The sequence below is a fragment of the Hyaena hyaena genome, unplaced genomic scaffold (assembly GCF_003009895.1).
Source record: "Hyaena hyaena isolate Hyena2069 unplaced genomic scaffold, ASM300989v1 scaffold_39, whole genome shotgun sequence".
NCBI classification, from domain to species: domain Eukaryota; kingdom Metazoa; phylum Chordata; class Mammalia; order Carnivora; family Hyaenidae; genus Hyaena; species Hyaena hyaena.
Genome location: NW_024080671.1, coordinates 136256 through 161813, shown reverse-complemented (window position 1 = coordinate 161813; position 25558 = coordinate 136256). Strand labels below are relative to the sequence as shown.

At 52.0% G+C, this 25558-nt stretch overlaps 1 protein-coding gene across 2 annotated transcripts in view; it reads left to right on the top strand.

The window, feature by feature from the left end:
- The window catches only part of RGS9 (regulator of G protein signaling 9), a 76604-nt gene extending 51670 nt beyond the window's left edge, over nucleotides 1–24934 (top strand). For both annotated transcript variants that reach the window (XM_039229832.1, XM_039229833.1), the window contains exons 14-19: nucleotides 4774–4861; nucleotides 7572–7710; nucleotides 10208–10293; nucleotides 12435–12552; nucleotides 22049–22506; nucleotides 24514–24934. In XM_039229832.1, coding sequence (XP_039085763.1) covers nucleotides 4774–4861; nucleotides 7572–7710; nucleotides 10208–10293; nucleotides 12435–12552; nucleotides 22049–22506; nucleotides 24514–24664 — 1040 coding nt within the window. In that variant the 3' untranslated portion in view covers nucleotides 24665–24934. The remainder of the gene's footprint in view (nucleotides 1–4773; nucleotides 4862–7571; nucleotides 7711–10207; nucleotides 10294–12434; nucleotides 12553–22048; nucleotides 22507–24513) is intronic.
- Nucleotides 24935–25558: the final 624 nt, after the last annotated feature.

Below are 25558 nucleotides of genomic sequence, written 5' to 3'. Positions count from 1 at the left end.
CCATCTGTGTTAGCATCACTCACATTTGCAAGGGCTCCGTCCCGTCCGGCAGCCTTCACTCCTCACCCTGATACGGGGGTCAGGGTCTGTGAGTCCCGCGTAGGTCAGGGTCTGTGAGTCCCGCGTACTCTGCCTCAAGCCCTGGCCAGACCGGAAGCGGAAAATCAAGCTTTCTTCTTTTTGCCCCGCAGCCCGGTTTCCTTCAGCTCATTCCTCCTCTGTGCATTTGATTCAACTGGGGGTATTTTATTTTTTTATGCTCTGCTTTTACTTATTTATTTTTTAATAGTTTATTGTCAGGTTGGTTTCCATATAACACCCAGTGCCCTTCCCACAAGTGCCCCCCTCCGTGCCCATCACCCCCCTCCCCCGGGCCCCACCCCATCAGCTCTCGGTTCGTTCTCAGCATTCAAGAGTCTCGCATGGTTTGCCTCTCTCCCTCTCCCCCACTATTTTTACCCTTCTTCTCCCCCACGGTCCTCCGTTAAGTTCCTCCTATCCTCCTATACGTGCAAACATATGGTATCTGTCCTTCTCTGCCTGACTTATTTCACTCAGCATAACACCCTCAAGCTCCATCCATGTTGCTACCCATGGCCAGATTTCATTCTTTCTCATTGCCATGTAGTATTCCATCGTATAGATAAACCACATCTTCTTGATCCATTCGTCCGTTGATGGACGCTTAGGCTCTTTCCATGGTTTGGCTATTGTTGAGAGCGCTGCTGTGAACATTGGGGTCCATGTGCCCCTGTGCATCAGCCCTCCTGTATCCCTTGGGTAAATTCCTAGCAGTGCTGTTGCTGGGTCATAGGGGAGTTCTAGTGTTCATTTTTCGAGGAACCTCCACACTGTTTTCCAGAGGGGCTGCACCAGCCTACATTCCCACCAACAGTGCAGGAGGGTGCCCGTGTCTCCACATCCTCTCTAGCATCTAGAGTCTCCTGATTTGCTCATTTTAGCCACTCTGACCAGCGTGAGGTGGAATCTCAGTGTGGTTTTGATCTGTATTTCCAACTGGAGGTATTTTAAAAACACATCTGCCTGGCTGCTGTCTCCAGAGGCTCCTTTTTTTTTTTTTTTTTTTTTTTAATTTTTTGTTTTTTGGTTGGGGGGTGGGATCGCCACAGGTCTGAAAACTCCCCCCGTGATTCTAGCATGTGGTTGTGCTTGGCTTCCTTCAGGGCCTTAGGAGTGTGCGGATTTTACAGGGACGGGTGGGGCCCCATTTTCTCCTCCTGGTGTCTCAGAGGCACACTCTCTGGGGGTGCCAGCACGGGAGGGAGGCACTGGTAACTTTTGAAATCACACTGCCCTGAGAAACATCTGGGAAAATGAAAGGCCAGAGTAAAACTGGTTTTATCGGGCTGAACGTTCAATTGGCTTCACCAGCCTTTTGCTGAAATATGTGCTTTTATGGGATTCGTTCATCCGCTTACTGAACCCTCCAGCCCTGCAAAGCATCACATTTGAACCTCGATTCTCGGCTGCTCGATTGTCTAGGGGGTTGCTCTTGAACTAATCCTAGGGGACAGGCCATTAGCCTGTTTGCGTGATGCAGCACATCATATTATAATATGGATTCCTGACAATCCTTCTCTCTAATCAAGCCTAATTGCCATGATACGATAAAACCCAGAACAGATGATGGGAAAGGCCAGCTTTTAGCTGGGGCCCATGGAGCAAGCGGAGAATAAGAGGATAGGGTGCCATCTAGTGGCAAAATGACCAACCACACCCTGAGCTGATCCTATCCCATTACTTAGTGACCACGAGATCCCGTTGAAAACATTTCCCTGTTAATTTCCCTGCAGTACTTACGCTGGGGCGCCTGGGTGGCTCAGTCAGGTAAGCATTCCTCCTGATTTCAGATCAGGTCATGATCTCACCCTCACAGCTCTGGGTTCAACCTCCATAGGGCTCTGTCTGCACCGCCCCCACAAGTAAACATTAAAAATTAGTACTTCTGGTGATCTCATGAGATTCCCGAGGCTTCAGATATAAACAGGGAAGATGGGTCATCAGATTTATTTTTTAATTAAAAATTTAAAAAATTGAGACAGACTTCACATGCCATAAATACACAGACTCTGTAATTCACATGCCATGACCCTTTTAAAGTATACAAACCAGTGATTTTTAGTATGTTCACAAAGTCGTACAACTGTCATTACTGTATAATTATACAACATTTTCACCACCTCAGAAAGAAACCCCTTACTCATTAAAAGTCGTTCCCTAGTCTTCTCTCTTCCTCTGCTCCTCTCCCCCCCCCCCCCCCCCCAACCCCGGTCCTCGGCAACCACTCATTTATTTTCTGTCTTCATGCATCTGCCTATTCTGGACATTTCCTATAAATGGAATTATACACGGTGTGGCTTTTTGTCTTCTCTCGCACGGCATAGTGTCTTCAAGGTTCATCTCTATTATACCATCGAACAGTGCTTCATTTCTTTTTTTTTAATATTTTTTATTTATTTCTAGGAGAGAGAGAGAGAGAGACAGCGTGAGCAGGGGAGGGTCAGAGAGAGAGGGAGACACAGACTCTGAAACAGGCTCCAGGCTCTGAGCTGGCAGTCAGCACAGAGCCCGACGCGGGGCTCAAACCCACGAACCGCGAGATCATGACCTAAGCGAAAGTCGGACGCTTAACCGACTAAGCCACCCAGGTGCCCCCGAACAGTGCTTCATTTCTTGTCATGACCAAATAATATTCCATCGTATGGCTATACCACATTTTGTCTACCGACTCATCATTTGGTGGCCCTTGGGGTCGTTTAGACTTTTTGGCTGTCGCGAATAATGCTGTTGTGCACATTCATGTCCACATTATTGTGTGCTCATTTAGTGTTTTATGATAATAAAATATTCATAACACAAAATTATAATTTTAACCATGTTAACATGTATAGTTTGGTGGCGTTCAGAGTCTTCAACACTGCCATGCAGCCGTCTCCACCATCCAAATCCCAGAATTTTTTTGTCTTCCCCAGCCGAAACTCTGTCCCTATTAAACACTAACTCCCCATCCTCCCTTCCCCCAGCTCCCAGCGGCCACCATTTTACTTTCTGTCTCTATGAATGTTACTGTCTTAAGTACCTCATATAAGTAGAATCATATATCTTTTTGTCCATTTGGACTGGCTTCTTTCAAGGTGCATCCATGTTGTAGCCCATGTTAGAATTTTATTCCTTGTTAAGGCTGAATCAGGCACCTGCGTGGCTCAGTCGGTTGAGCATCTGACTTCAGCTCAGGTTGTGATCTCAGGTTGGTGAGTCTGAGCCCCACGTCGGGTTCGCTGCTGTCAGCACAGAGTCCGCTTCAGATCCTCTGTTTCCCCTCTCTCTGTCCCTCCCCCGCTCACACTCTCCCCCTCAAAAATGAATAAACATTAAACAAAAGAGGCTTAAGTCAGAATCATATTCCATTGTAGGTATAGAGCACGTTCTGGTTATCCATTCATCTGCTGATGGACGTTTTTGTCTCTCTCCTTTGGCTGTTGTGAATAAGTGCTCATTTCATTTTAACCTAAAGCAATCCACTGTCTTTGCTGATGTGAAACTGATGGCCTTCACTTCAAAGCATCGCCGGCCTATTTATTCATGCCTGTGGTCTCAGTCCTCAGAATGCCCTGAAGTCCATGCCGAGGAGGAGGGACCTTTACGGAGTTATGGGACAGACGTCAACTAGTTTAGGATCATGCAGCTTTTTCCATTCCGAAGCACCTGGGAATTCCAGAAAATGCTGTGAAAGGAGACGAGGGGGTGTTCTTGTCTACTTCCCCACACCACCGTGTGCTGCGATTTACAAGCATGCGCACATGTACACGCATACAATGCACCCACCTACACATACGCACACACATACATAACACACACACACGCACACACGTGCACACGCTCACACACAGGCACTTGCTGTCCCATTGCTGTGATCATCTTTATTTTCTTAGGCAAAAATGACGGCCTGGGATGATGGCGCCAGAGTATTCACCTTCCTTGTGGGTGCCATGGAGACAGGTTAGGGAGCTTTAACCTGCAAGGAAGAGAAGGCTTGAGGCTCGCGAGGAGACTGGCTTTCCTTCTGGGCCCAGAGGAGCTGAGTCTGTCTGGCTCAGGCGACCCTCAGGCGGCCAGGCCTTGTCTGAGAGTCAGTCCTTCAGCATCACTGGTCAAGCAGCCTCTCTGGAAGGACTTCTGGCTGGAACATGCCCTGGGGGGCGCTAAGAAAGAGGGGGGAGTCTGTTCACGCCAAGGAGGCAGAAGCCACATGCAGTCACTGAACACGAGCAAAGCAAACAGGGGCCTTTGGGAAGAGAGTCTGTCATGTAGCAGTAGAGGTAATACGCTAACTTGTTCAGGCAATATTTGCTGCAGCCACATTCCGGGACGGGAAAGCCTGGGACAGCCCTAGGGGGGTTAGTAGGAGCTCTGACCTGTGCCCCGTTGGGGAAAGGACAGCATGCTCGTAGACAGGCATGGCTGTGAACACGGTGGATGCTGATCTGGTTCATCTCAAAGACCACGTGTAAGGCAGTGGCAGGTTTACAAAGTTCTCCCGGGCTCTGGAAGTAAGACGTGGCCCCCTCTCTTGAGGAGTGTTCTGTCTCCCTCACAGGGTGCCCTGGTTTGTCCCTCAGACGGAAGGTGCTTGCTTACTGGGCTGGGGACTGAATCCACCCCAACTCACCCGCCTCCTTTCTTTCTTCTTTTCTTCTCCCACCTTGGTTCCTGCTTGGCTTTCATCTGCATGGACCCCTCCTCCCTGTGCAGGGGAGAATCTGGGATTCTGGGAAGCCTGCGAAGATCTGAAGTACGGAGATCAGTCCAAGGTCAAGGAGAAAGCGGAGGAGATTTACAAGTGAGCACCAGCAGATTTGTTGGGAGAGCTGCCTCGGGGACCTCCACTCCCCCCTCCCCCCCTCCTCCCTTGCATTTGAGGTTGAGATTGAACGGGAGGGACCACATTCCTGGTGTGGGCCTCTGTCACTGCACCTGCCTTGCTGCAGACAGATACCTCCTCGCTAAGGCTTGGGGCTTCCTCGGAAGAAAGTCTGGGAAGGCGCATGCGGTCACTGCCCTGCACCAAGGGGGATGTGCTCAGGAGTTAAACCCAGCTGCCCTGAGTTATCGTGCAAAGTGCTTTGTCTTTGACTAAACCCCCCCTAGATGTCCTGAGCAGGGTGTGTGCACGTGTGCATGCTTGAGAGAGAGGAGAGAGGCAACTGGTGGTGTAGGAGAGCTTCCGATCCCCAGCCACCTTACAGAAGTCTAGACCACGAAGAGAGGGAGGTCCCCCGAGCCTCTGGGTCCATGCGTCCAGCTTGGGGTACAAGTGTGCGCACATCTCCAATTTTGCACTTAATGGCCGTAGGCCCCACTTGCTCCTTCTAGCAGAGTCTGTCTGCTCCGGCCCTGCTGTTTCCCCAGACTACCCTCCCTGTTACCAGGAATGAGGGTTCTGGTTCAGAGGGCCAGGCCTGCCTCTCCTGGCCCTGTGGAGAGGGAGGGGGACCCGGCGCCGCCAAGGGGCAGAGCCGTGAGATCCGCACCCTCGCTCCCCCCGACCGGGGCGGGCCTTGCCTCTCTGTGGTGGGACCCCCGCCCGTCCCTCCCCCTGCATTGCATGTAGCGAGTGCCCAGCACGGTCGGGTCGCACTCACATGCACCAGCCCTCGGCAGCCAGCAGACGGTGGCGCTGAGCCCAGGGCAGCAGGCCAGGCGACCCCTCCCCTCCGTGCACTTGTCCATCGGCACCTCTGGCATCCTTCCAGACTTCAGAACGGACCATGGTGACTTTGGGCAAGGCACCAGTAACACTGAAGGCAAGAGCTCGAGGTTTCGTGCCTCGTAACATGGAGGCTCCTGCACTTTCCCAACAATGTGCCCACCTCCGCCTGCACAGGGACTGTGCACACCAAGAGAGAGACAGGGGTGAGGGAGGGATTGTGGTTCCAGGAGGGTCCTGTGACATCCTTCTTCCCTGGAACAGTGACATCCGCCTCCCTCGCATGCACACACACACACACACACACACACCCTAACTCCAAGAATCCACTGTAAGAAAACTAGCCGCCTTCACCTTTATATCAGCTTTTTTTTTTTAATGTTTTATTTATTTCTGAGAGAGACAGCGTGAGCAGGGGAGGGTCAGAGAGAGAGGGAGACACAGAATCTGAAACAGGCTCCGGGCTCTGAGCTGGCAGTCAGCACAGAGCCCGACGCGGGGCTTGAACCCACGAACCATGAGATCATTACCTGAGCTGAAGTCGGACGCTTAACCAACTGAGCCACTCAGGCGCCCCTCTATCAGCTTTCTTTCTCCCCAGGCTCCCCAGGTCTGTAATCTTAGTCTGAATCCCCAACTTAAAAAAAATTTTTAATGTTTATTTATTTTTGAGAGAGATGGACAGAGAGTGAGTAGGGGAGGGGCAGAGAGAGAGGCAGACAGAGAATCTGAAACAGGCTCCAGGCTCCGAGCTGTAGGCACAGAGCCTGATGCGGGGCTCGAACTCATGAACTGCGAGATCATGACCTGAGCCGAGTCGGGTGCTTAACTGACTGAGCCCCCCAGGCATACAGCTACAGAGTGTAGCAAAACATTCATCCATCTCCAACCCTGAAACAAGTCAGAAGAGGGACACTGGAGAACCACATGCCTGAGTTTGGGTTCTCACTGAGGCCATCAGCAAGGACACCTGGATATCCACCCTCTAGGCTCTGGGACTGTGTGTTGCTGCCCCACCTGGCATTTGAGATTCATTTCTTTTTTTTTTTTTAATTTTTTTAAATGTTTTTTTATTTATTTCTAGGAGAGAGAGAGAGACAGCGTGAGCAGGGGAGGGTCAGAGAGAGAGGGAGTCACTGACTCTGAAACAGGCTCCAGGCTCTGAGCTGGCAGTCAGCACAGAGCCCGATGCGGGGCTCGAACCCACGAACCGCGAGATCATGACCTAAGCGAAAGTCAGACGCGTAACCGACTAAGCCACCCAGGTGCCCCTTGAGATTCATTTCTAAATGCATCTAGGGCGCCTGGCTGGCTGTCCGTGGGGCAGGCTGCTCTTGATCTCGGGGCAGTGGGTTTGAGCCTCACGTTGGATATAGAGATGACTTGAAAAATTTTTTTCCTGAAGGCATCTAGGCAGGGCCAAAGGAGAGCAGGGGCCATGCAACACCTGTTTGGAGGTGTCTCAGCCTGGCTCCAGGTGGGCCCCAAATCCCAGTAAATAAAGCAGAAGACATTAAGTTGGAAATTGGATTCTTTCCTCTAATGGCTGGCATTGCCCACCAACTTTGCGTTTTCTCTCTCCGGGGTTGGGAACGCTAAAGTTACAAACTCCCCGTCTGAATACTGGCGTGACTGTTTTCTTGCATCTAAGAAATGTCACTTGACAACCTGCTCAGAGTCTTTACTGTCTCCTAAAAAAAAAAAAAAGACTGCTTTCATTCCCAGCGACCCGCTTCATTCCGGGTGACCTGAGTCATGTCAACCCCTCCCTCCCAAGCAGCTGTGAACTTTCATGAACCGACTGGGGTTTAGCTACTCAGTAACATGTTCCTCCTGGTTCCAGGCTCTTCTTGGCCCCCGGGGCGAGGCGGTGGATAAACATAGACGGCAAGACCATGGACATCACCGTCAAGGGGCTGAGGCATCCTCACCGCTACGTGCTGGATGCTGCACAAACCCACATCTACATGCTCATGAAGAAGGTAGGTGGCACCTGCGCTGATGGCCAGGCAGGGGCGGGACAGCCCTCCCCATCCCAGGTACCAGGGAAATTCCTTAGATAGGGGAGCAAAAGTGTGTGTGGGGGGGATGCTTGGTGGCTTCTGCTTTGTTCTGCTTTGTGGGTGTCGAGATGCAGGATGGTCAACTTGCACCTGTCTGTCCACTGGTCTGGACGCTTGCTGAGCCCCCAGTGCTGGTGTCTGGGAAGGACCACTTACAGGTGCTGTGTGCGTCCTTGTGGGCTGTCGCTCTGCTGTAGCGGTGCAGGCAGCCATGCCATCGGTGATGATAGCGTCGCTGTAATAGCTCTTATTTACCGAGGGCTTGGGAGGTGCAGTTTCGGTGCAAAGCATGGAACTTTGTATCAAGGACAACCCGCGGGATAGGACTTGCTTCCCCAGAGTCCGGCATTTGTCCAGGGTCTCCTGGAGGGGGGGGGGGGAGGTCAAGAGTCACACTGTGCCTTCCTGCATCCAGAGGCCACCCTCTTAGTCTCTTCCCGAGAATGGTGGCAGTTCGGGTGGTCCTGGCCCTATGCAAATATCTTATGTTGTTGGAGGAGGAGGAGGTTAGTACCCCAAAGAGACAAATCTGGTGTGATTATGGTAAAACGCTGTGGGAATTCAGGTAGCCTTCTGGGTTATTTTTTAAGCTTGTTTATTTATTTTGAGATGGGGGGGAGAGAGAGAGAGAGAGAGAGAGAAAGAGAGAATATCCCAAGCAGGCTCTGTGCTGTCATCTCAGAGCCCAAGTTGGGGCTCCATCGCACAATCTTGGGATCGTGACCTGAGCCAAAATCAAGAGTCGGATGCTTAACTGACTGGGCCACCCAGGCGCCCCACATTTTGATTCTTAAAAATGTGGGGGTTTTTTAATTAAAAAAAGGGGGGCACCTGGGTGGCTCAGTCGGTTAAGTGTCTGACTTCGGCTCAGGTCATGATCTCGTGGTTCATGAGTTCAAGCCCCGCATCGGGCTCTGTGCTGACAGCTCAGAGCCTGGAGCCTTCAGATTCTGTGTCTCCCTCTCTCTCTGTCCCTCTCTGGCTCACACTCGGCCTCTCTCTCAAAAATAAATAAATGTTAAAAAACTTTTTAAAATATGTTTTTTAATACAGTCTTTTACAGATACCCAGGGAAGCCAGATAGTAGCCGAATAAACAGAGTCATGGGTAACTTAAAGACAGTGTACAGGTGGGGCACCTGGGGGGCTCAGTCGGTTAGTGTCTGACCCTGGCTCAGGTCATGATCTCACAGTTTGTGAGTTTGAGCCCCGTGTCAGGCTCTATGCTGACAGCTTGGAGCCTGGAGCCTGTTTCAGATTCTGTGTCTCCCTCTCTGGCCCTCCCCTGCTCACACTGCCCCCCACCTCTCTCTCTCAGAAATAAATAAAATATTAAAAAAACATTTTTAAACAAAGGACAGTGTATATGCTTAGTGAATTGTGCATCACTGGAGGCCGTGTTCTATGGCAGTAATGTAACATGACCCACTCCCAGAATCCATAACCCCCACTCCCAGAATCTGCCTTAGTTCTTGTAACTTTTACTGCTACTGCTTAGTCTTTAGAATGGCACTGTTTCAATAAATTAAAAAAAAACACTTGGTGCCTACTTTGTTGCTGTGGGCTTTGTCCCATATTTGTTACAACGAGAGTTTTGAGTTGAACCTGCAAATAACAAGCATTCGTGAAATGAGTTCTCTGAACCTGGAAATACCCACATAAGAGGAATCTGAGTCTTGGTATTTCTTTTAAGTTTATTCATTTTGAGAGAGAGAGAGAGAGCATTCATGAAAGGGGCAGAGAGAGACAGAGAGAGAGGAGAGAATCCCACACAGGCTCTGCACGGTTAGTGCGGAGCCCGATGTGGGGCTCAAACTCACCAACTGTGAGATCATGACCTGAGCTGAAATCGAGTCGGACGCTTAACTGACTGAGCCACCCAGGTGCCCCCTTGTTTCTTATTTTTTACTTCTCTTGCTTTTATACCTAAATTCGGGGCAGAAAGGGATGTTCATGGGCATCAACGTGGGCTCCATGCTGATGGCTGTTCATTTTCCTGGGCGGCAGAGGTGGGATACAGGTGTCCTCTCACGCTTCCTTGACTGAGGTCCCCTTGGTGGATTTTAGTGTGGGGGATTCTAGACAGCTCTCTAAGCTAGAGTGCAGCAGAATCAGCAGGAGGCTTGCTAACATTCCACTTGTCCTATCCGGGCATTTCTGAGCTATTAGGACTAGGGAGGGGGCCTGAAGATGTGCGTCTGTAGCAAGTTGCCAAGTGAAATTGACTCCACGGGTCCGGGACCATACTTATCACCAGTCGCTTTAGCCACACATCGGAGTGCCTTTCACACAAGGGTACAGATTCTCTTAACTTTGCCATCTGACTGCCCAGGGAGGGCTTGAAAACAGCGAGTGTATGGGTTTGATTTGACACCTCCCCTCTCTCGTAATTGCTGTTTTTCTCTTGTTCCCCCTAGGATTCTTATGCTCGCTATTTAAAGTCTCCGATCTATAAGGAAATGCTGGCCAAAGCTATTGAGCCTCAGGAAACCACCAAGAGAAGGCAAGTGCAATGGTCTGTAATTGCTGGCTGCCTGCTGTTTTGTTTACAGAGAAGTGAGGGTCTTTTTCAGCCAAATGGCTGTGATTGAGATATTTGCTTGATGAAAATATTGGGAACTGAGAAGGATTTCTTAGGGCTATGATTGCCTCATTGGCTTCATAATGCCCTGAATTCACCCCAGTGAGATTTCCTTAGTAATTACTGCAACTATGTTTTGTTTCCCTCAGCTGGTTTGAAAAAGTTCTGGTGATCAGACCGATAATTACCCTATGGGAAATGGAAGCAGCTCATTGGTTTTATAAATGCGACACTTCTTGGGGCGCCTGGGTGGCTCGGTTGGTTAAGTGTCCGACCAGCTCAGGTCATGATCTCGCGGTTCATGAGTTTGAGCCCTGCGTCGGGCTCTGTGCTGATGGCTCAGAGCCTGGAGCCTGCTTTGGATTCTATGTCTTCTTCTCTCTCTGCCCCTTCCTGGCTCACGCTCTGTCTCTCTCTCAAAAATAAATGAGTATTTAAAATTTTTAAAACTTGCTGTACTTCTTCACCTTGAAACTGCTTTGTGGGAATTAAATTAGCTCCATCCCTGTATCCTCGGAATGTCCTAAGACCTTAGACAGCGTAGCAGACTGCACCTTCAGGAAAAATGGTGGGCAGTTGAGGGGAAAGCACAGTGACATTCTAAGCGTTCTTGTCGACTCCAGAGACTGCCTTTCAGCAAGTCCAGTTCTCTGTTAACTGGTTCGTGCTCACCTTCCTCCTTGGAGATGTGGATAATCTCATCTGGCAGAACCCTTGGGCAAAGGATGTGGTGTTCTGAGGGGCCATTTTGAACCATTTTCTGGAGGAGAGAAAAGAAGACTCCGTAGGGAGGGACTGAAGATTCAAAAGAGTAGCCAAACGACAGCTGAACAAAGACGTGGGACTTTGGTGGGGGTTTTCCCAGTGACAGAGCGTGGTCTGTCCATCCCCCCATGGTTAGTAAATGTTCTCCTGTTTGCCGGCTCGGCCCATGCTGGGCCCTTTTCCAGCATCTCCAGTCACTTTCAAAAGAGGGGTGGTTGGACGGGAGCCTTTATCAAAGGAGCTTAAAAAAAAAAGCCCAAGTTAGTTCCATTCTTGAGGATAATGGCCCTGTTATGAAAAGGAGAGAAAGGAAGCCTTTGTGGTGCTATTCTTCTAGGTCTGCCCGGTAAGGAAGGGAGTTCAGTGTCCCTGGGGGCTTGAAAGCTTCTCCTTTAAGCCGCAAGAAAGGGGCGTAATCGCTCCAGAAGTTCTGCCAGCAAGTAGTGGGGGAGCAAAGGGAGTCTTGTATTTCTCTCTCCAGATATTTTATAAGTAGGGGGCAGACCTGAGAAACCAGCTGGGATCTTTTCTGGAGCCCCCCGGCGGGGGGGCGGGGGGGGCCTGGGTGCTGGGGTGGCGCTTGCCTTACTGTGGGGAGTGGTGGCCTGGTAATGGCCCTGCGAGCGATGACACATGTGGGATGCTTTTATAACGAGGGACACCCGGCCTGTCAGTGTGTGGGGGTTGTGGCGCGTGTGAGTCCGTCCCGCGGCTCGTGAATGTCAGACAATGTGTGAAACTTAATTTCTCTAGAACAAGTTAATTCGAGCTCCAAACTCCCCACAGGGCTGGGCTGGTGGGAGACCCAAGTTCCACCATGACTCGCCGGTCAGGCAGCCCTCTTCTTTGCTAGTGTAGATACAAGAGATCTCTGGGCTTTTGTAGCCGGAGATTTGGGGAGGTCCTGGGTCGCTGCTCAAGTGCTTACTTTCCCCCGGGTGTGGGGGTAACTCACCTCTGCGTCACTCAGACACCTGGAGCTTTGTCCTGGTCCCCAAGGCCGTGGGAGACAGAGCTGGGTCCCAAGGGCCCATGTGTGACTTCCGGAAAGGTTATGACTCACATGGTGCGTGCACACAGCACCACCCCCTACTTTCTCTGCTGGTCTAGCCCAGCCCTCTTGGACAGCCCGGCTCTTTCCCTCCTTCCCAGAACCTTGGCTTTTGAAAACAAATGGGAGAATGTGGGAAGGAGCCCGGATTCAGATCCTGCAGCCCCGCCTCCCACTAGGTGCCGCAGCGGCGCTGGGGGGCGAGCGTGTGGCTTTCCACCAACCACAGCCTTGTCCTTCCTTCCAGCTCCGGCCTCCTGTTCATGCGGCGCCACCTGCGCTCCAGCCCGAGCCCCGTCATCCTGAGGCAGCTGGAAGAAGAAGCCAAGGCTCGAGAAGCTGCCAACACAGTGGACATCACCCAGGTCATGAGCAAGCTGGACCGGAGGAGCCAACTCAAAAGAGAGCTGCCTCCTAAATAGATGGAGAATCCCTGGGGGCGGGGGGCGTGCCCACGGGAGAGGCACACAAAGAAAGGCAGGGTCAGAGTCTAGAGGATTCTGTGCCCCGTGGGGGGCGGGGGAGGGGTGCAGTGGGGTAGCCAGGTGTGCGCCGTAGCCCCCTGACCTCCTTCGGGGTCACATCCCAATGTCACCGCAACTAGGGCTAGTCTTGCTCCAGGTCATGGGGGGACAGCATCAGCAGTGGGGGATGGGGAGGTCACTTGACTCAGGTGCTGTGTGACTTACTTAGTAAGTACTTACCTGGCGCTCACCCTCTTACCGAGGGGGCTCTCGAAGTGGAAGGCACAGAGAAACAGAAATGGTGTAGCACCGTTTGCTTTGGAAAATGAGCAGGAAGACCTCCTCACCCCCCAAGACATAGTTCTTTCTGGTACATTCATTTCAAATAGCTTAATGAAGCACCTCCCCCCACATCTCCAGTTCAGATTCTGCTTCTAAAGCAGAGTCTGAGATGCTTCTGAGGCCCTAGATGCAGGGTCCCCTGTAGATGGCACTTCCCCTGGGTTCCTCTGTTACATCTTCTGGAAGGGCCTTCCTGAGACATTCCTGTTGACCTTGTCCTTAGTCACAGTCAGTGAGGGCTGGTGAGCTCCCTCCCCCGCTGTCTTCCCACCTCCTGACACCTGCTAGGGGAGTTAGTAGCTGGTAGTGGTGAAGGACTCAGCCAAAGGCCTCCAGGACAGTCAAGGTGAAATGACGAAAGCCGTATCGTTTTGGAAAAGGAAAGGTGATGGTGACTTCATTCGTGGGAAGAGGGATGGTAGATAGCTGGACATTTCCAAGAGGAGTTAGGGTCCAAGACAATACTCTTTTGGATGTTTTCTTTTATTTTTTGCGGGGGAATGGGAGAGAGGGAAAGGGAGAGAGAGAATCCTAAGTAGGCTCCACCCCTGGCTCAGAGCCTGACGAAGGGCTCGATCTTAAGACCGTGAGATCATGACCTGAGCCGAAATCAAGAGCTCGATGCTTAACCGACCGAGCCACCCAGGCGCCGCTCCTTTGGATATTTTCTAGATGTTGATGCTTCTCTCCTCTGTGGCTGTAGACTAGGCCAGCCCTGTGGTCAGGGAGGAGGGAGAGGACAGTTCACACTCTGACCTTGGGAGGCCTGTAAGGTAATTCTTGAAGTTAGCTGTACCTCATACACCTGTGTGAGAAGGCAAAGGCGTCCGCAAGCAAGGGACCGATGTTACGCAGCAAAAAGACCCACTCAACCAACACGTTTGCTGAGTGTCTACGATGTGCCAGGCAGTGGGGGAAATAATGGCCATGGTCTCTGTCTCAGAGCTTATAGTCTAGGATTGACCAAAAATAATGAAGCCAACAGTATCGGCAGCCGTTGCTGTGTGACAAACAACCACAACATTAGAGCCCCATCCAATAATCAGTGTTTATTGCTCCAGGGTATAGGGCCATCTGTGTGGCTTTGTTAATCTTGGTGGAACTCACTCCTTGTCTGGGCCTTGATCTGCGGTAGCCTGAGTTGGGACGAGTGGAATGATTCTTCTCTCTCTCTCACGCCTCTTGTCCTCCAACAGCCTGGCCTCGGCATGATCTATGGCAATGGCGGATCGCAAGGGAGTAAGTGGAAATGTGTAAGAATCTCAAGGTGTAGGCTTTCCACCACATTTCCTTGGCCAGATCAAGTTGCAAAGCCAGGCTAGAATCAAGGGGTGAGGAAATAGACTCTAGCTCTTTAGCAAGAGAAAATTTAAAGTCATTGCAACAGACATGGACACAGTGGGGGGGATGGAGCGTTGGAACCATGACTGTGATCATGTAGAAACCTATAGAAAGTGTTACAAAGGAAGTGGGTGTGGTGCCGTGATAGGGAAGAAGGGAGATGTGCACACAAAGGAGGCCTCTCTCCAAGGTGGTGACAGATAAGCAGAGGGGGAGTAAAAGTCAGTCATGCAAAGAAGGTGGGCAGGCAGGGAGAACTTTCCAGGCGGGGGGGCAGGGGGTGCTGCGTGCGTGAAGGCCCATTGAGGGAAGTGGCTCGGGGTGAACCATAAGGCTGGGCAAAGGGAACCTGGTGGCGTGGGGGGAATGGGACAACACGAGGTTAGAGAGGTGGGCAAGGCCAGGTCACTGGGGACGCTTTAGGCCGTTGTGAGGAGTCTGTGGCTCTTGGTTTCATGTTAATGAAATGGTTCCCTTACTCTCTCCATTTTCCCTAGTCACAGACTAGTTCACACTCTGAAAGAGTAACCTGAGGTAAGCTTTGGTCATCTCTCGTTTGAAGAGTGTTGGAAATTTTCCAAGGCAGGGAGGGCACCCCGAGCAGAAATTTCAGGTGGTGGCCGTTGTAACCTGAGTGACATAGCACAGGAGCCATATCTGCCTCACTTTTCGCTTGGAGCCGAGAGCCTGAGACCTTCTGGGTTCTGCGGAAACATGTATTACACAGATGGATGAATGAATGGAAGAAGGAAGGAAGGGAAAGGGCCCCGGGTTTTGACAAGGCCTCTTGGTCTCTGGTTCTGCCACTAGCCATGTGGCCTTGAATAAGTCACTTACGATCTCTGCTTCCTGATTGGTGAAGTGAGGGGCTGGGGCCAGATCCAGGCTTCTGGAAACAGACTGTGTGAGTCCCAGGAGGGGTGCCCAGCCTGGGGCCTCAGTTTTACTTGAAGGTTTGGGAATGGGAAGGCACTTAGGTAATTTTCAATTTCTTTGCATGAAAACAATCATGAATATATTATGAATTAGAGTGCAAAATGTACATGAATTTTTTAAGAGAAAAATGGAGACATCAAAGGCGTTTCATGCTTGGCTGTGGCAGGTTTAGACTTTGGCCTCGGACTCCTGGGAGAGGATGTTTACCCAGCTCTCCTGCTGTTTGGCCTCCTTTCCCGGGGAAGTTTGAGAAGCACGAAACCAGAGAGATGCACTCTCCCTTCTAGTTGCCCCATATGAGCTGAGACCACATACCTGGCACAGTGGTGTGAGGATGGCAGGGGGTCAAATCCATCATGAGTTCCTCAGGTTACAAAGTGGGTCGTGTTCGTCTTTGACTCAGCCCTCCACCTCCCACACGTGAGGTGTTGCTCATCGTCCAGCAGATTCCCGGGGGCACATAGTAGGTACACCACACACATTGATGGAAATCTTCTCAACATCAGACGCACAAGGATCTCACAATCTAATGAGAGGCACAGGCATGTAAACAAAGTCAGTTATCACTCTTTATTGGATAAATGCATAACTAAGGAATCTGGATAAATGCATCTAAAGGAAGGTAGGAGGTAAATGGCTTCGCTCCTGGATAGCAGCAGGTGCACCCCACAAGTTGCTGAACCCCTGTTCTATGTAAGAGCCAGTGATGGCTGCTGGGACAGATACAAAAATGGGCAAGACGTTCCGTACCCTCAAGGGGCTGGCATGGGTGCCTAGATGCAAATGGCTGCATGTGAGACAGAATGGGATCGAGCCTGGGTGGTGTACGGCAGCCAGAAGGGCATGGAGACAGGAGAGGATTGTCTGGCCTGGAGGACTGAGGGGGAAATCCATCAGGGAACTCTCATGTTTGGTAGTAAAGAAGCCCCGGGTCCCGATCCAGTTTTGAGGTTTGTAAGAGTGTCCGCTGCTGGGCTCCAGCAGGTGACGGCGGGTCCTGCCAGCTTTGTTTCTGCATGTCAGACAGAACAGTAGTCCCACGGGGTCTGTCTCGATTTCAAAAAGCATCAAAAATAGTATTTATGTGGACAGTATTATCGCTGTATCTAAATGATTGTGATAGTCTCCATCCTCTATGTAGTTAGGCACCCTCTTAATTCCTAATGCCATGCTTCAACAGCTTGAGTTTCTCCAACCATGATGGTGTATATCTTATGCTAGAGTATAAATTAGAGTGTAAAGTAGCAGGATTTCCTTTGTAGAATTTCATTTTCTTTTTTTTCTAAATGTTTTATTTATTTCTGAGAGAGAGAGAGACAGCGTGAGCAGAGGACAGTCAGAGAGAGAGGGAGATACAGAATCAGAAACAGGCTCCAGGCTCTGAGCTAGCTGTCAGCACAGAGCCCGATGTGGGGCTTGAACCCACAAACCGTGAGATCATGACCTGAGCCAAAGTCAGATGCTTAACCAACTGAGCCACCCAGGTGCCCCTAGAATTTCATTTTCAAGCTTTGCTTTTAGACAAAGGACTGCTCTTCCCGTGAGGATTGTGGCAATACAGAGGCTACAGACAAGATAATATAAGAAGAGCATATAGGATAATGCCTGGCATATAATAAATGCTCAGCAAATGCTAGCTGCTGTTATCATTGTCACAACCATTATCCTTGTCGCCATCATCATCATCCTTACCATCCTCCTCATCACATTGCCATCATCACCATCACCACCACCATCACCATCATCACCATCACCATCATCACCATCATCACCACCACCTTCACCATGATTATCACCATCTTCACCATCATCCCAATAACCATCACCACCATCATTACCACCACCATTATCACCACCACCATCACCATGATCATCACCATCACCATCACCACCATCATCACCATCACCATCACCACTATTACCATCATCTTCACCATCACCACCATCATCACTATCATCACCATCACCATCATCTTCACCATCACCAGCACCATCACCATCACCGCCACCATCATTATCACCATCTTCAACGTCATCACAATAACCATCACCACGAGCATCACCACCACCGTTCTCACAACCACCACCACCATGATGATCACCACCACCACCACCATCATCATCCCGTCACCACCATCATCACTATTATCATTGCTGTCACCATTGCCACCATCGCCACTATCACCATCACTACCATTATCACCAACTCCATCGCTGTCATCGTTTTCCTCATCACCACCATCACCACTACCATCTTTAGTAGCATATGGTCTTAGAGTGACCTTGGACTTCCTTGCATCTGTCAGTGTTGTCCAGTACAGAGGTTCATTATTCCATATTATTTAGGGCATTCATCCCCTCAGGTGTACTTATAGCTTTGTTGACCTAAACTGTCTTACTTCCCTGCTCTCTCAGAGTCTTGCAGTGTGGCCCTCCCGGCTCTCCAGGGACCATCAGGATATATTTGAAGGGAGGAGTGTGGGGCATTGATGTCATGTCCTCTGTCTGTGAGAGAGCTGACCAGCAGTACTGCGGTAACCACTCAGTCCTTTGGTCCCAAGTTTTATGGTTCAAGTAAGGGTCTGTTCAAAATGGGAAGACCTTGAGCTGGGCTGTTTCAAACGAGATGGTGGGTGGAAGAGATGATGTGTTCATCCTTGCGGATTTTCCTCTATGGAGCCAACTTTGCTTATTTCCTTTTGGGGGCAGTGGGGTAAGGGAAAGCAAGGAGGGACCAGAGGCGGCGTGGCGCACACTGCATGTTGAATCTGAATGTGGCTCATAGGAAGCGGGGGTTCAGGGGGCCACAAGGACTCCTTCAAATTCTCAGCCAGTTCCTAGACAGGAAACGAATTGCACCTCTGCACCATCTGCTTTGCCTTCCATTAAGAAGCCTATGGTTGTGACGCCATGTCAACGTACCCGCTCCATTTCATGCTCCTTCCCCCTTCTGTCGCTCCCTTGCATAATAAAACAGCAGCACAAGACAAAACAAGCAGCTCTCAGAGCTTCACCATGTCTCCGTGTGTCACATTTCTTTGCCATGTGCCTTGCATGCCGTTGCTTCGCTGTGTCACACTAGCGGTGGGCGTGGCGTGGGCTGGAGGGGCCAGGTCTCTGCAGGAGGGGCCAGAGTCCTGGTGGGAAGGGGGTAAAGAAGCCCTTCCTCTTTGGGTGTCCAGGGCTAGTGGGGCTAGTGGCTCCCTGCCCAGGAGAAAGGACCTTCTCAGGCCAGGTAAGTAAAGCACGACAGTGGCCACTTCCTCCCCTGTCTTGTCATTCATCCTGGAAGAGAAAGTGATGGGGGGAAGAAGGGTGGGATGGGCAGGAGAACACAGAATTAAGGCGGGCAGTAAATGGGAGTGGCCCATCCTGTCATAAGCTGTATGATCTTGGTCAAGTTGTCATCTCACGAGCCTCAGTTTTCTAATCTGTAAAGTGAGGATTGTAATGAATTTATCACAGATTCTGAGTAAGTGGGATTCAAGTGAATGAACCGGAGGTAGGGTGTCCTCAGTCAGGGAGGAGAGCTTTTTCTTTTTTTTAATTAAAAAAATTTTTTTTAACTTTTATTGTTGAGAGACAGAGACAAAGCGTGAGCAGGGGAGGGGCAGAGAGAGGGGGAGACAGACTCTGAAGCAGGCTCCAGGCTCTGAGCTAGCTGTCAACACAGAGCCCGATGCGGGGCTCAAACCTACAGACTGTGAGATCATGACCTGAGCCAAAGTTGGACACTTAACCGACTGAGCCACCCAGGCACCCCATGGGAGGAGAGCTTTGATGCCACTCTATCTCTCTCACCAAAGCCTGTTTCCTAGTTGTGGTGTTGCAACCCACTCTCTAGGACCCCAGGTCCCATCTGAACCCCACAGGCAATGGGATGGCCATATGGGTCAATAGACAAAGCAGGGGGCTTTGCTTTCACGCTCCTTGGATCGGATTCCATTTAGTGTCTGTGTTAGTTATCTATTGCCATGTAATGAAATAGCACACACACAGCTGTTAGCTCATCATTGGCCGGGTGAGGCTGGGCGGGGCTCTCTGCTCACGGTCTCACATTCAAGGTCACCCCAGGCTGTCCTGTTCCTATCTGGAGGCTCTTAGAGGAATCTGCTTCCAACCTCTTTGAGGCTGTTGGAGATTCAGTTTCTCACTGTAGGTCTCAAGGCCCCAGTTGTTTTGTTTTTGTTTTTGTTTTGTTTTTTTGGTGGCTGTGAAGCTGATGGCTGCACTCAGCTCCTAGAAGCTGCCCCATCCCTCGTCTTGTGCCCTTTGTGGCCACCGTCAAAGCCAATCATGGAGACCTTCTCCTTTGTTGAATCCTTATCATGCTTCAAACCCTCTCTGACGTCTGTCTCTGGCTTCTGACTCAGATCTGAAGGGTTCATGTGATGAAGACAGGCTCACTCAGATAATCCTTTGTTAATGTCACCTATGCTATATCACGTCACCTGACCACGCAATGGCTGTCATGTGACATTTGTAGTTCACACCCACACTGGAAGACAGGAATGTTAGGGGTCACCTTAGTGTTGGACATATCATTGTCCCTGTTGGTTGTGAGAGCCTTGGGATGGCAGTGAGCCCCTCTGGACCTCAGTATTCTGTTCTCTACAATAGGGTGGTTACAGATATCTAGATTACCTAGATCCAAGATACCTAGCATATAGTAGATGCTTAGTAAGTTATGGGGCCATACCCTTTCACCTACTGTTGTCTCCCAAACCCTTAATTAGGGCCCAGCCTTCCCTTTATTGTTATTCTCGCCTGCAGACTGTGCAGGAGACCCTTTTCCCCTGAGATGCACCCCCCTGAGCCCTCGAGGGGCTCTGGGAAGTAAGTGTGATAATCCACAAAAAGTGCTCAGCCAAGACCCTCACGTTTTCTAAGTTCTCACTGCACGTTAACAATATCAGGTATTAGTATGTTAACCTGGGGGCCCTGGGTCCGGGCCATGGCCCTGGTTTGTTGGCCTGTGGGTGCCGGGCTGAGGAACCATATCAGTGGCTCTCAGCTGCTGTTTTAGAATGGAATTGAGCTTGAACTTCAAGGAACTAGTGGGGGAGAACGGAGGCCATCCCCTTTGTCCCCCATGGCAAAGACTTCTGTGGCTTCCTGGCCTTTCTTTTCTTCTAAAAGCTGTCCTTGGATGTGCCTGCTCCTTCCTCTTTGGGCTGGGACCAGCGCACTCGGGGGACCTGGAAACCAGGCCATACCCCATAGAAGCCAGCAGCCTCGAGCTCAGTGCCCAGAGCTGCCCTCCCTCAACCCCAGGGCAGTGCCCAGCCCCCCGGGGCAGGCAGGTTTCCCTAAGCGGGGCATCCGTGTGGCTGTGCCAGTTTCAAAGAGGGTTTGTTCTTCACTGAAGTCCTTTCCAGTTCTCACTCAGAGGCAGTGATGGCCCCGCTGTCCCAGAGGGTCCCCCTTCCCGGCCAGGACTGGGCTTTGACATGGTGCGAGGCCACTGCGGCCTTTAGGACGGGACATGACAAATCAGGCCTTTAGGACGGGACATGACAAATCAGGTGATGGGCCCTTCGAGGCCCAACTGCGGAGGGAAGAGAGGTGACAGCAGAGCGGTGACAGCAGAAAGCCTCCCTGAAAATTCCGACTTTAACTTTGCCAGCTCAGACAAAGCTCTCTGGGACTTCTTTGCTGGAAACCCGCTGGTTCAGCGCTCCTGCCCCTCCCCCCCTCCCACTCCTTGGCTCTGGGGCGCGAGAGCCCAGGGAGTTTGAGATATTTCCTTTTTCTCCACCGATGTGCCCAGGACACCCACTCTGCCCCACCCCCAGCCACCCTATGCTGGAGGCATAGACAGTGCCAGGGCTTGGCGACCCCCAAGGTGTGGCTCGTTGGACACGGGGTCGGGTTCGGGGCCCAGGACAAGGTGGGTGGGCTCAAGCCTGGAAGAGTCAACAGGGTCCAAGCTGGGGCTTCTTGTGCCGCCTCCACTGCTCTGTTAAAAGCGTTCAGGTGCCTCCCATCTTCGGGCTGGGGAACCACGGCCGGAGAAAGGATGGTGGTGTGTGGCGGGTAGTAATCATTGTTCGCTGGGGGACGGAAGTGCAGGGCAGTCGGAAACGCAGCCTGGCTTCACCCCAGCATCCCAGGCCTGGAAGAAGGTCAGTCTGGAAGCAAATGTCCAGCTCCGGGCACCGTGGCCAGGGATCAGAGACTGGCAGGCCCCTTGACAGGAGGCTGGTGTGTGGCTGTGCCATCGTTGCAGGGGGCTCTGGGCATCCTTCCCAGGTCCCCAGTGGGCCGCCACCCCTTCCCAGCTGCCCAGTGGGCCGCCACCCCTCCCCAGCTCCCCAGTGGGCCGGCACCCCTTCCCAGCTGCCCAGTGGGCCGCCACCCCTCCCCAGCTCCCCAGTGGGCCGGCACCCCTTCCCAGCTGCCCAGTGGGCCGCCACCCCTCCCCAGCTCCCCAGTGGGCCGGCACCCCTTCCCAGCTGCCCAGTGGGCCGCCACCCCTTTCCAGTTGCCCAGTGGGCTGCCACCCCTTCCCAGTTGCCTAGTGGGCTGCCACCCCTCCCCAGCTCCCCAGTGGGCTGGCACCCCTTCCCAGCTGCCCAGTGGGCCACCACCCCTTCCCAGCTGCCCAGTGGGCTGCCACCCCTTCCCAGCTCTCCAGTGGGCTGGCACCACTTCCCTGGTCCCCAGTGGTCCACCACCCCAGCCTGTGTTCTGGGCGCTGGAAGGGGCCAAGTCAGCGGATGGCTCTGTCCGGGAGCCCACACGACTCACCCTGAGCTCTCTCTTTCCTTGTCTGCAGCCGGGCCAGCACACCGCTCCCAGCCCCCACCTGGCCGTGTACACCGGGACCTGCGTGCCCCCATCTCCTTCGGGTCCCTTCTCCCCCTCCTGCCGCTCCCCCAGGATGCCTTTCCCCTCGCCCAGCCGCTTCATCCGGAGGCCCAGCAGCACCATCTGCCCCTCACCCATCAGGGTGGCCTTGGAGAGCTCCGAGCAGAAGGGGGCGGCTGGCGAGGCCGGGGCCTGCCCGGGGCCCTCGGACACCGACGCCAGCGAGGCCTCTGCCCAGCACCCCTGGCACCGGCCCAAGGCCCGCGTGGCTCTGTCCTTCAGCAGGTTTCTGAGACGGGGCTGTTTGGCTTCCCCGGTCTTTGCCAGGCTCTCGCCCAAGTGCCCGCCTGTGTCCCACGGGAAGGTACAGCCCCTGGGAGACGCGGGCCAGCAGATGTCCCGGCTAAAATCCAGGAGAGTAGCCAAGTAAGAACTGGGAGGGATCGTGCTGCGTGTGAGCGTGTGTGCACATTTGTCCCCATGTGCGCATGTGTCTGTGTATCTGTGTGCACGTTTGCACATTTGCCTGTGTGTGAGCATGTGTGTGCGCACATACATCTCTGTGTGAGAGCATGTGTGTGCGCACATATGTGTGTGTGCATGCTTGCACATGTCTCTGTGTGTGAGCGTGCATGTGTGCATGTATGTTGCTGTGTGTGCATGTTTGCACACTGGCCATGTGAGAACATTCATGTGTGCACACATGGTTCTCTATGTGGGTGTGTTTGTGTCCACATATGTCTGTGTATGTGTACATGTTTGCACATATGTTAGTGTGTGAGAAAGTGCATGTGTGCACATGTTTCTGTGTGTGAGGGTTTGTGTGCACACATGTCTCTGTGTGTAAGTGTGCATGTGTGCACAAATGTCTGTGGGCGCATGAGTGTGTGTGTTTGCATGTATGTCTGTGGTGGGTACCGAGGCCATGGGCTTGAATGTGGTGTAGAACGCAGGTGGGGGGTTGAGTAATGAGGATTCTGGGTTAGCAGACACTACAGACAGGCTGTTTGGCTGCTGAATAGTTTCCAGAAACTCAGCATTGTCCTCCCCTGCTTCCTGAGAAAGAAAAGGAATGGGGGTCTTTCTTTTCCATCTTTTCCCCCTTCTGTGCTCCACCCACCCGCCCCATCCCCAGAACATCAGTCTAATGAATCCATTGCACTTTTTTAAAAAAAGCTTATTTATTTACTTACAGAGAGAGGGAGAAAGTGAGCAGGGGAGGGACAGAGAGACAGAGAAAGAGAGAATCCCAAGCAGTCTCCACACTGACAGCTCGGAGCCCAATGCGGGGCTCACACCCATGAACCATGAGATCATGACCTGAGCTGAAACCGAGTCAGATGCTTACTCGACCGAATGACCCAGATCCACTGCACTTTTAAAGGGCAGGAAGAGCAGCAGCAGCGATGGTAACCAGAAGTCGTGGGAGCTCCGGTCCCCACCCCTCTGCCTTCAGTGCCCTTACCTGGCCTCCCCCCCTCCCCCGCCACATACACCTGCAGGGCTCTCCCAGGGACGTGCAGGGATCCCTGATTCTACAGGTGTTTCTGTGAAAACGACCGTGCCCAGTGTCCCCTGAGAGGTGGCCCCTCTCAATTCCATTTTGGGTGGGGTGCTGCCAAGCCTGAGTTCGGAGAACCCCAAGTGTCCTGAGGCAGCTCACCGGGTGCAGCAGAAAGGCTCTGAGGGGGTGCGCGACAATTGCCGGGCCAATGGCAGAAAGAAAAGTTATAGACGATCCAAAACTGGGGATCAGCCTCCCCCATGCCTTTATTTGGTTTGGGGGAGACCATCAGCGGTATCCCTGCACCAATCAACACGCTCCTGGGCTTGGCCTTGCCTAGTGTTGGAAAAAAAAGCCCCAGGCAGAGGTCTTAGGTTGCCATGGATACTCGAGCACGCATGGTGTCTGCCTCACAGTGCGCCCCAGGACCCGACAGCAGGCAGCAGACGGTAGTACTTCTCTCCTGCCTCTGTCATGTGCAGAAGGGGAAAGGTGCAGGTCAGGACGGAGGGTGATGTCTATTGATGCTTCCCAACTAACCTTGCCCAGGGAATGTTCTAGCTTTGCAGCCCTGGGCTTGGGGCTTTTAATAGACCCTTTGCTCAGGGGCTACCCCTTCATCAGAAGGTAGTCTAAACCGACAGAGGATTAAGTGCAGGTCCCAATGGACCATCCTGAACTCATCAAAACCATAAAATTCAAGGCCCTCGAACATCAAAATAAAGCATCTTTTGAATTAGCGTTTAATTCAGCAGAGAAATAGGAGTCCCCTTCCACCCCCAATGAAAGAGATCTGCGGAGCCGATCGCTGCGCACAAAGCTTTTGGCAAACACACCTGTGTGTCACTCTACTCCAGGGACGTCAGGGTAAGTTGAGGGCTTGGTGTCCCTTCTGTCCCTATGCACTTGCTTTCCTTTTGTATCTGAAGCTTTTTCCAGATCAAAATGGATGTGCCTACGCGGAGTGGGACCTGCCTGATGGACTCGGAGGACACCGGGACAGGAGAATCGGGTGACCAGGCCATAGAGAAAGAGGTCATCTGTCCCTGGGAGAGCCTGGCTGAGGGGAAGGCCGGCTGAGCCAGGGGCTCTGGACCAACAGAACGCTCCCTGCAGACCCCCCGAGATGGGGCCACGGGCTCGCTTGTTCTCGAACCAAAGTGCATTTCAATCACATTTGGGGCCTGGAGAGAGAATGCTGGATGGATTATGGGAAGTGTGCCCTGGCTGGGGTCCCAATGGCCAATTCCTACCCTTCCTCCTGACCTTCCCTTCCTTGGGCAGAAGAAAGGCATGTGGACCAGAGGACTTTACTTGCTGCCTTAAAACTGATAAAAGATTAACTTGTAAGAGTCTCTTAGACTGGAATGTTAGTGTGCGTCTGGTTTTATTAGTTAGTTATGAGCTATTATTTATCAGTTTAGGAGTTCAACTCATTTCTTCTTCGGTTTTAGAGACAAAGGGACATTGAATCACGATCAAGAACACCCTCCCTGTCTAAATTGGTTTGTGCATGTTACTTCCATCAACGGAGCTCCCCAAAGTGTGGCATCATGCATGAAGGGGGTGTTGGGGAAAGGCAACTTTCTAGAATAGCAGGTGTATTGTTTGGATCCACCAAAAAGTAGAAACAAAATGGGATTCGATGGGCAAGCGATTTATTGGGGGAAACACCTGTGGTGGATACAGAGTGCGAGATGGAGAAGGGGATGGGGGCCTTCAGACCTAGTGCCAGGCTGGCCTCTGGGGAAGGAAGAGCGGGTTGGTAGAGTCTCAGCATGCAGTTCCAAGTAAGTTTTGGCCATGCCATTGGGGCGTCCTTGAGGCAAAGTCACCATTGGAAGGGTCCTGTGTCTGGCAAGAATGGTTCTGGTTTATCAGCTCCACTGCGCAAGTTCATTGGCTGGGAGTCCCTGAGGGGAAGCTTGATGTTGGCATGGGCATGCTGGCATGGACGTGCCAGTGGCCATCAGT